Source organism: Paramormyrops kingsleyae, chromosome 7 (assembly GCF_048594095.1).
Source record: "Paramormyrops kingsleyae isolate MSU_618 chromosome 7, PKINGS_0.4, whole genome shotgun sequence".
NCBI lineage: Eukaryota > Metazoa > Chordata > Actinopteri > Osteoglossiformes > Mormyridae > Paramormyrops > Paramormyrops kingsleyae.
This window is the reverse complement of record NC_132803.1, coordinates 6,445,090-6,456,512: the sequence shown is the minus strand read 5'-3', so window position 1 is coordinate 6,456,512 and position 11,423 is coordinate 6,445,090. Positions and strand designations below refer to the sequence as shown.

Below are 11,423 nucleotides of genomic sequence, written 5' to 3'. Positions count from 1 at the left end.
CCCTATAGAAAGTTATGCGCCTCTTAAAATACTGGTCTCCTCTCAAAATATTGATCGACTACAGCTTTCAGAATATATCTGAAACAGTTTTAACATATCTTGCAAATCAAGTCTCACATGTGTACTATGCCTATCTTACACAGAACAATGGGACCATCTGTTTTCAGTCTCTTCCCAAGTAGCTTGGCGCTACTCAATGACAGAATGTATGGATCTCCACTGCAGGAACATATTTTCTACAGGTGGGTAATTGCACAGTAATACATTCATGCCTATAACTCTTGACAGGTTAAGAAATCATTGCTTTAATTTATAACTCATTATTTTATCTACTTAGTACTGTTTGTATTGCTTACCTTATTACACACTGTTCAATGCACAATCATTCAGGAATTTCACTTTTTAATGCTCATAAGTTGACCTTTATTTAAGGGCTTGGATCAAGAGCCCAATGATGATACATCTGCTAAATAAATGCAAGCCCTACTGTATATCAAATAATGTTGTATTTTATCACCTAAAATTTTGATTAAATTAAGTAAGGCAAAAAAAGTTTAGCTGAGGCCTTTTGGAACGCCTAATCTCCATCACACACATTTTATTGCATTTCAGACAAACTTTGCTCATCCTGAGAAGAGTCATGGGTTAAACGTGCAACCTCCTACGAGAAACAAGGTAAACTAAGATTAGATTAAGCTTAGCTGTTGATGTAATATGACACGGCATACTTTCTGACTACAGTCTAAAAATAATTCCAGAGACAGCACAGAACCTGAAAATAATTCCAGAGGCTACCAACATGGGCTTTGTAAATGATTAATTCATCTTAAATACCTAGGTCAAGAAAATAAAAACAGGATTCAACTCCCTTGTGTAACAGAATTTAATCATTTCAGTGTATAGTAACATTCAAAATACAATGTAAAGCTAGTTGGCAAACACTATGCTTTTGACAACAATGAATGCCATATGTAAGCATATTACAGTATGTTTCAGAAGGCAGCTACAGCGTACCAGAATCATAAGCTTATTTTACAGAAAAAAAATATATATAAAAAGGTGATAATACAGAAAACAGCTAAAATAACCAAAAGGCAGCATTTAAAATACTTGAGGATTTTGAAAATTTACTTTCAATTGCAATCGTTGCAATATGTGCTACCATGCATGTCAGGCATGCAAAATTTTGTCATCACAACTGAGTAATTCCTGGTTTGAAGTACATTCACACTGTTGAATCATCCCATGGACAGGTGCCTGGAAGACCGGAAGATCCAGCAGTGTTTACTGTGGCTGTAAAGGCAAAAAGGCTCAAGACGAAAGCACAAGACAGTCAAATGTGATGTTTTAAACAATTATACAATTAATCTCCTGAAAGAAATTTAGCTCATGCAATTTCTCCATATTTGCTTCGACCAACCTTGTATTTACAGTGGTGCAGGTTTGCCTTTTAACTTTTTGGTTTTATGCCCAATAAAAGCACTGTCAGATATATAAGGACAGTGCTGATCCTAGACCTGTGAAACACGGCACTTGGCTGTTGTTGATAAGGAATGAATAGCTATGCTGGTGACATCTTGGCTTTGTGTAGAACCACATACTCTCCATCTGCCAAGGAGACAGATAATTACAAGAGCATATTTGGGTAAATATCTGCTGTATTACTAATAATAAGTCTACTTTGTTTTAATCTTTGCTTAAAATTAAATATGTCAGATGGAATAACTTGGAGAAACTGAAATTAAATATGCATAATTGTTATAATTAATTATATCAGTACATGTTTTATGCATTTTAAGATTCTCAGATGACTTCCCATATTAAAAAAAACAAAACAAAAAACTTATCAAGCTCAAAGCTGGAATTTGCCTTCTGAGCTTAAGTGCTAAAAATAAGTGCCGCAGTTATGAATTAGCAACGTCCAGAACACAGAGGGCTCTAGTTTGATGATCTAACGCAAAGCGCAAAGTGCAACTAACGCAAATCAATTTTGCTTTTTGAAGGTGAAAAGAACAGACTTTGCATCTGCACAAGGTGGAACATGTTTGCCCTGACTCTTAATTATTCAGAGGCGTTTTGGGCATATCATGCAATGAACCAATAGAAATCGCGCGTCACCTCAACTTTAAAAGGCGGCAGTGCATGATCTACTACGGATTGCTATTACAGTTGCGCGATCTCGCATGCGGTGAAAAGACGTGAGCACGTCTTCTACGGGAGCGTCACTGTTCTTTCTTCCAAAAGAAGCAGGCATGAGATGAGTAGAAGCGAGTGTGTTCTCACTTTCTGGCACCACCAGATCATCCACGCAGTGCTGAGAGCGGTATAACGATGTCTGAAGATGGGGAAGCTCGTTGCTGAACGAGAGCAGTGGCTGGGAACGGGGACTTAATTATGCTTGTGTTTATTTGAATTCTGAGTTTGGAGTTTGCAAAATATAAATAAAAGTACGATCTTTGTTCAAACAAAACAACCTACAGTTTTTAAGATGTTTTAAAATGTCCAAAAATATAGGCAACAGGGCTGTTGTTTTTCTGTTCTTACAATTTATATTTCTTACCAGGCTATAAATATACACCATGCCACCAAGAATGCCGCGACCTTCTAAGGGCTGTATTGTAGTGTTCCACCTGACTTATCTAAATATCTAAAGCACATTTTTGGTAATCCAAATGTCCTTTCAATGACAGTACGTGCTTAATTCTAATAGACTCTAATGGTTTTTAAACGATACGGTTTGTTCTTTACGTAATATATATAGTTTTTCTTTTGGTGTTTCATTAAACAGTAAGATTGTGTGAAATGACCAGGTGTACTCTATAAAAACGTCTATAAATGAAATAAGAAACCATTAGTGCACTTCAAGTGCGTATCTGCGTCAATAACGAACGTCGTGCGTCCGCACATTTCAAAAAGACGCTGTTTAACAATGACTTTTGACGTGGGTTGTGTTGGTCAAAAGCGTAATGACATTACCCTGCCTTAAAATGGCAACATGCTGACCCAGCCACATCTCATTTAAAAAACACACTCCTATGAGTGGAAAGGGGCGCAAAATCATTTACTATTTTCAAGGCGTGCGCCCATGGCATGAAAACGAGCGATGTGCTTATATGAAACTGGCAAAACCACTTTACGTTGCGCTTTGCGCAGATGGAAAATAGAGCCCAGAGGCGGTAAGTGGACAGAACTATCACGACTGTGTGCGGTGTGATGGGCTGGCAGAACCAGCAAGGCAGGCCTCGTGGTTGACTACCAAGCAAACTAAAGAGGATTACTGACCAGGGGGATTACAGTCCCACTGGACGCACCACTGCACATCAAAGGAAGAAAAAAAGAATAAATAGGTTAAATTTGGACTCCTCTGGCAGTGGAGAATTCTAGATTGAAACTGCCCCAGAACAGTTCTGCGCTGCTTAGACACACAGGTTTATCATTACAGTGTTATAAAGTTACCAGCTGCCAAGGGACTTAGCTGAAAATAGAACAATACCAATATCTAAAACACTGCATTAAACACAGCTTTCTTATCATCATCATCTCATATTATTAACGGTTTTATTCAAAATACTTAATTTGTTGTCAGTCATACATTTGATGCAGACATGATATATATAGTGTAATATTGATTTGGTGTAACATAAAAGATATGCTATATATTCAACTTACAAAACAAATGGATCATTCACTTTTGGACATGAATCTACATTATGGAGATCATTTCTGTTTCATTATTGTGCAATGCTGAGTTTTTTTTTCTTCAAACATTCACTTGCTTTTCCCTGAGTCCGTTTAAATTGCTAATCTTAATACAGAACAGAAAGCTGCATTTAATAAAATTAAAAATCCAAACTTTATGTACTTTTTTATAACAAGCAATAAGAAATTAATAACTTTTAATGATAAATCCTACATAAACTATGAAGTCATTCTTAACCTAGTTTCCTATGCTGGTTTTCCTAATTTCTCATTGTTAATACTTGTGCAGAATCTGAATCCTCCCAAACAGAACCTTGCTTGGATCACAGGAACTGTATGACATAAAGGAAGCTGTGTAGTTAAATATTAAACAAAGTAACTGATACTGTTATTTTACAGTATTAAAACTAGTACCGGTACCAGAAAATATTAATGCATTTCTTATTTGCCAGATTTTTACACATTATGCACCATCTGGTTATTTTGATTTCAAACTATCATATTGACACAAGTACATTAATACAAGGTCCAATCAGAACAAACTGACGAATATTTAACACATTCCTTGCAAAAGAAAATAATTAATTCTATTTTCCACTACTCTAAATAACCCTTTTAAAAAAATCATTCTTATAGCTTATTTAATATAACCCCATTTCATATGTGACTCAGGATTTTTCTGTCTCATGAAATGCATAAAACAACTTGATGACTGTCTTTGAAACATAAGTCATTGCAGCAATATTACATTCAGTCAGACATCCCACTTTTACATTTCAAGGCACATGTGTAAGCATGTACAAAAGCCTGTTACTTTGTGTACATCTATGGCACAATATGAGATAAATTAATAAGATGAATAGCTTCTCCTGGCCCTGACCAGGATAAGTAGTTAGTAGATGGATGGACAGCTTTTCCAAAGGAACCAGGCCAGTTTGACCACTGTAGTTTTCTATGCAATGGCAGTGTGGGGAAGCAGCATCAGTTGAGGAGATCCTAAAGACCAGAACAAACGCATCAGGAAGGCCAGCTCCATCACTGGACTGAACCTACACTCGCTACAAGCAGTGATGGAGAACAGGATAGTGGCAAAATTGGAAATCATCATAAACAATGCTGCTTGCCTTCTCCATGGGTGCTCTATCTCACAGCATCTTTAGCTACCAGCTCATTTCACCACAGCATGCTAAGAAGCATTACTGAGGATTCTTCTGCTATCACGCTTGAACAATGCCTACCCAACTTCAAGCCATAACACCAGACAAGTCACTGTTTTTAGATGCATATACCATCCACTAATTTGTTTTGTCTTATTACATTATTATTCAATTTTCAGGACATTCTGTTTGTATAATTTTAAAATCTGTTTGCACTATATTTTTGTTTGCACATACTTGAGTACCTACTGCTGTATACACAAGAATTACTCCTTAGGATCAATTAGGATTATTTTATTATCTTATCCTTCCATCTTATAACCACGTGGTCAGGGTTGCAGAGAAGCCTCAAGCTTATCCCAGATAGCACAGGGGCACAATGCTGGAGTGCGCCAAGGACACAATGCAAATGGTTACAAGATTTATTTTAATGCATCAGCTCATACATGCTGGATCAGTTAACTAATCTAAATCCACACAGTTCCCTGCAAAAACACCAAGTATGTATCTCAGTATCCCCAAAACAACCGCACTGTCGATTACACCCACACGAAATATGCAATCTCATCCAGGTCAACGGGGTAGTCAGTGAGGTGAAGAGGATCTTTATTATCAAAGAGCTCACCTTTATAGCTACGCCATCGGCCTGTAGGAAGGTAAATATCCCTCTCCTGCTTTCCAGGCTCCAGCACCGGAGCTACCATGAGATCATCCCCTATAAGAAACTGGGAGTCAATTTTGTAAGCCGTCTCATCATTTGTAGCTATCCACCACAGAGGACGTATGATGGGGTCCCCAGTGGCCAGCACCTCCCCAGCTAATTCCAGGACACGAGGTGCCACTATGGACTCATGCAGGGCGGTAAAGCGACGTGCAATCTGGATGACATCTGCATCGTATTCCCAGGGTGGGATGGAGAATTGCATGGAGGGCATGAATGCGGACAGCTCCAGCCAGCGGATGTACAATTCCCGATCCGGCAGCTTCCCCGAGCCTTCGGTGTAGTTGGGGTACACATTGCCCCCAATCATATCTGGCAGGATGAACTGATATCCCAGTATGCTGATGGTCAACACAGTGGGAATGAGGGACTTAAGGCCCAGTTCATAGCCCCATACAGAGTCCCGATCAATAAGGCGGAAGAAGCAGGAGATATTTTGGGACTGATAGCCAACGCGAAGCTCAGCTCTATCGTTGAATGGGATAGCCATCTCAGAGTAGCGGCGGGTAAAGGTGCTGGGGTCATTCAATGGCACGTAGGTACTGAACTGCCACGGCAGATAGCTGGTCTCACCAGCATCAAACTTGAAGGAGGTCACACCATATTTGGACCTCAGGGCACGGAGGTGGGAGCCGAACCATTCGCGAGCAGCCGGGTTGGTGAAGTCCAAGATGGAGCCCACACCATTCCACCAGCGAACCAATGCGGGCAGCTGGCCTGTGGGTTCCCGCACAAACAGCCCCTTCTCCACACCCACACGAAAGTTGGGTGAGTCATAATTGATGAAGGGGTGTATCCAAAGGCTGACATGGACTCCGTCAGCTTTTAGCTTCTGGAACATGGCTGAGGCATTCGGGAACTTGATGGGATCAAAATCAAATTCACCATAGCCACTAGTGTAGCAGTCGTCCAGCTGTAGTTGGCTGCAATTGAAGTTATATTTCTTAATGTTAGCTGCATAGCTAACCAGCTTCTCCTGGTCAATGTCTTTCTTGTGCAGGGCCCATGTGGACCAAATGGGGTACCGAAACATGTCCATAGAGGGTACCTTGTTGGGCTTGTTGAAGTACCTCCGGACCATGTACTTATGAATGGAAGTAACATCTGAACCAACACATACCCTGTAGCTCAACTCGGCAAAAGGTGGCTGGCCAGGAGTGGGTTTGTATGGGCTGTCCTGGTACCGAGCCTGGAAGTACAAGACCTTCTCCGTGTCATTCCACCCCAGATGAAAGGGCACTGAATCATTGATTTTGATGGCTGAGGCTTTTGAGGACAACCAATAACGCTCCAGAATGCCACCAAAGCTATGGCGGTTGGAGTAGACGTCGCTGGTGACAAATGGTGTTGGTGCCTGCTGGCCTGTAATGGAGATGGGCCAGTGCTGGATGCTGGTCTCAGCGCCGCCATACCAGTAAGAACCATTATAGGACATGGCATGTTCCACAGGGTTCTCAGAGGTGAGCTCCTCCCAGCGAACACGGTAGCACATCACCGTGTCCTTGGGCCGGACTGTCTGAATAAAGAAGTTCAGACTGCCAGTGCTGGACCGAGTGCAGCTCAGAATTTCACCCTCCTTTGAGCAAGAGTCCAGGTCCAGATTTCCCGACCTGTTATTACCATTTAAAATAAGAAAGGATACGAATATTAACTTCATTATTTAACTGTATTATTAACGTATTTATATTGAATACTAAGACAATTATAATGTAAAATGAAAAAAAAATACAATTAATATGTATAGATGTTACTGCAGTTAAGGAGGTACCTAATTACTGAAAAAATGAATAGGGGTCAGTACTGTGATACAGCAACTCCAAGTTTAAAAAGTCTAATCTTGCCTCCAATGCATATGGAGTTTGCCTGTTCTCCCTTTTTCAGGCACATTTCCACTGGTTACTCCATTTTCCCCTCATAGTTGAAAGAAATGAATATAGAGTACTTGGTGTATCTAAAGTGTATCTAAAGTATTTGAAGCATCTTTGTGCATGTAGGTAGGGTGGCATCCCATTCTGAGTTCACCACAGATTAGTGTCCTGAGCTGTCTGGAATTAACTCCAGGTCCCTCCTTGACCCTGACCAAAATAAGGGGCACGACGGTGGACGTATAATTGAATGACAGATTCATTGGGAAACTGGTGTTAAACAGATTAAAACAATTATTCCTGTCAACATACAGTAAAACAGACAAAAGTAATATTATGTTACTGATCATATGCAATTTGTCCACATTTGAAACAATTTACATTTAAATTTATATATTTTGCAGATGTTTCTGTTCAAGATCATGTACAATTGAGCCAGATAATACTCATTGTTTTACTAGAATGGAATGTGCATGTTAGATTCTCTCAGGCATGGTCATCAAGTACCTATATTAAATACTTTGATGCCCAAAATTATATTATTAAATTATATCTGCCAAATGCTGTAAATATTAACAATAAATAAATACATTGTCAATCCTCAATATTCTGTCGAAACAGAAGAACCTATTTTTAGCTTTGCAATACTCCAAACAATTTAAGGTTAATACAGAACACCTTGCTCTTTTGTTGAAGAATTCACGCATCACTTTTAGTATCATTTTGTTCACAAATTAGAATTTTCCCACATGGGATCGGTAATCTGAAGTATGCGGTAAACTTTAAAGTCAATGTCTGGCATGCTTAGAATTTGACAATGAGATGGTAATCAGAAAGAGACTTAAGAGCTATTTTCTAAAGGTTCCACCATATCATGTATGCAATAGGCCTGGGCAATGTTACATCAATGTTAAATCGCACCAGGGCTTCAGATGACAGGCGAAACATTTTGACGCCCCAATAGTTAGTAAGCAGTATAAATTCGGCATACTCATGTTTAATAAACATGTCAACTTTAAACTGCAAAAAGTACGGCCACACCTCCAATATCTTTTTACCTTGTTTACCCACAAGATCTTCTCTTTAAAAAAAAATGTCATTCCAAGTATTCCAAACTATAGTATTACAAACCAGTATTATGTGGTGTGCTCCGCCACAGTGCATATCACACTGAAGTATTCCAAACCAGTATTGTGGTGTGCTCCACTACAGTGCATATCGCACTGAAGTATACCAAACTATAGTATACCAAAACAGTATTATGTGGTATGCTCCTGTAACTGGATTTAATAAATATAAAGATACGGGAAGTTTATAAAGATGAATAACTTTTGGGTGTCACAAAATGCATCTCATGAATATTTTAGCTGTACAAGAAATTGTGGGTGTAAACAAACATCCGTACAGCACAAAAAAACACTGGCATTCAGCCACCTGAAGCCCTGGTGATTACTGTGCATGCACGAAATTATATCAATATGATCTCGCCCAGCCCTGTTATGGAGGTTCGTATCCATCCATCTTCTACCTGCTTTTCCTGGTCAGGGAAGTGGGGAACAGGAAGCCTGCTCCATAAAGGAGAATAGTTCATACTGCACAAGGACACCAGTCTACCCAGAGGAACTTTGGAAACATGCTGAAGAAAACTGGGAGAACATGCCTACTCCAAACACACATCAATGAATCACAAGCCCAACCCTGGATGTGTGAGGTAGTAATACCCACTCAGGGACCAAGCCACCTATATTCCAACTTATCTACCTTGCTGAATTATTACATGTAGGACATTCAGCTGACATGGATTTAAAGATGCATTCCTACACACCTGAATTTCAGTTTTTAAGGGGGAATGTGAAAATTACATTTAACTGATTAAATCATTTTGAAGAAAAACTGCAGTATCACAGTTTGACAGCTTTGGCTCGTAGGTCTACGTATCAATGGAAGAACCCAGACCTGAAGGCCATGCGGAAGACAATGGCTCCTGCCTGGTTTCGAATGAGGAATCCATCCCTGTTCAGGTCCAGGAGCTCCGTCTTGAGCAGGTCAGCCTTAGCCAGGGAGGCAATGTAGTAGCACCAAGCAGTAACAGCTGCAATAATGAGAATTAGTCCCAAAAGACCCGCTCCAAGAAGGGGGCGCCTGTCCCGAGCCAGATTCTGCTTAATGGGTGCGGTGCTGCCCACTGTGCTCATAGGACCGCCTGGTACCATCTGATACATGGTGAAGGTAGTGTCTTTGAAAGCTGCACATATGCTGGTTAAAATAAATGCTGAGGTTTCCTGTCACAGCAAATCATTTGCCTTTGAGAGAGAGTGCATCATCAAGACAGCTGAATGGACTAGCGTTCTTCATGGGTCCCCCCCCAAGGGCGGTCTGAAGGGGCAGCCAAAAGCTGTTATCTTCTTTTCCTCCATTTCTTTCCCAGTTCCTAGCCTTAAAAGGCACAGCCTGCAAGAGTAAAAGGAACATTTAAAATGCGTTCAAAATGAGCTTCTGAACTCAACCATTATATGACCAGAAATAGCAGCATTGAAGTCCTAAGATCCTAACAGCCAGGAAAACATTTGTCTGGATAATTTCTGACAAGGACAAAGTCCATTTTTATGTAAATGAATTGGAGTTTCTCTGTAATTCAACAGATCACAAAGTAATCTCAGGCACTGTTTAGTATGCACATAGGTGAAATTTCCAGGTTAGGCACCATACCATGCTCAGGCAACTAATTTGTTCCCCCGACACTTGTCTAACACTGCCAAAAAGTGAGCAGGCACACATACAAAACATCCTGCCAGTGGGTCCTATTAATGGCTACTGCAATGGTGAGTGACCTTGTGTTTTTCCAGAGCAGGGCATGCAGTCAAGATGTGGACTAAACTGTGAATAAGCCAAAGTAGACCACGGAGAGCCTGGCATGAGCTCGCATTTAAGCCAGAGAACTCAGGCTGCTGCTGTCGGGAATGGAATTAGGCTAAAGGCATGACGTAAACACATGGGGCCAAGTCTTCTCTGCTGATGTGAACCCCCATTATACCAAGACATCACCGCCTGCCTGGTACAAAGTCAATAAACCTGTTTGTCGTGAGCTGCCAATGCTCTCTGTCCACCCAGGCATGGTACAGATTTTGGCTGATCACGGTCTTGTTTAAATCCCCCTTCCCAGAAATACTGTATTATAAAGTATTATTTTAATGATTATTTCAAAATATAAAGCTTGAGATATATAATACATAATAAATTTTAAATGATCACTTAATAATGATATGAGTCTTGCTTAATTGTGATATTATGTGGAATCTCGTTTAGTGAACTGCTACCTCAGCAGAAAGAGAACTTGAAAAGCGAGCAACCACACAGAGGGCAAATCGATCAAAAGAAAATTTTACATATCGGTGCTTTTAATGGAACAATCCAAAAACATATAAAACTCGCAAACTAAGTTACTTAAGCTCGATAGCGGGGAAAAGCCAAAAGGGACGTCTTGAATACATTTCACTTCAGTTGATAATATACCATTTAACGGAATCAGTCGCCTTGCCCACTGTGCCTTTGAAGGCTTACATGAACTCTTACGTGAAATGCGGTCAAAAGCAGCAAGTCGGCAAGCAATTTCACATTATGTTCACGGTGTCAGCAGTACGGACGGAAGTGGAATGCGTACAGCTGTGGTAAGAACTGCACACCAACTTAAAAATAACCAAATTCAAAATCACTGTCATTGTCACAGCTAGTTAAAATAGGCACGTTAATAGTTGCGAATATGCAAAATTACTGTAGAAAATAAATATATATAGCATTTATATAAATCATGTAACGGACCAAACGATAGCACAATACTTACCAGCAAAAACAACAGCCCAGCAAGGTGAAGATATACCAAACGGTCCCTTCGGTGCAGGGTGACGCAAAGTCACGTGATCGAATGGTGAGTAACTATTTGTAAATCACGCTGTCAGTCAAAGAGGACAAAGGGTGGAGTTT

General features: G+C 40.1%; 1 protein-coding gene across 1 annotated transcript; it reads right to left on the bottom strand.

Moving 5' to 3' along the window:
- Positions 1 to 867: 867 nt before the first annotated feature.
- myorg (myogenesis regulating glycosidase) lies at positions 868 to 11,357 on the bottom strand. The gene is made up of 3 exons (XM_023811626.2): positions 11,284 to 11,357; positions 9,399 to 9,893; positions 868 to 7,187 (listed from the first exon to the last, which is right to left on the bottom strand). Exons 2-3 carry the CDS (start codon positions 9,662 to 9,664, stop codon positions 5,396 to 5,398), a joined length of 2,058 nt encoding a protein of 685 aa, XP_023667394.1. The 5' UTR covers positions 9,665 to 9,893; positions 11,284 to 11,357; the 3' UTR covers positions 868 to 5,395.
- Between the last annotated feature and the right edge of the window lie 66 nt (positions 11,358 to 11,423).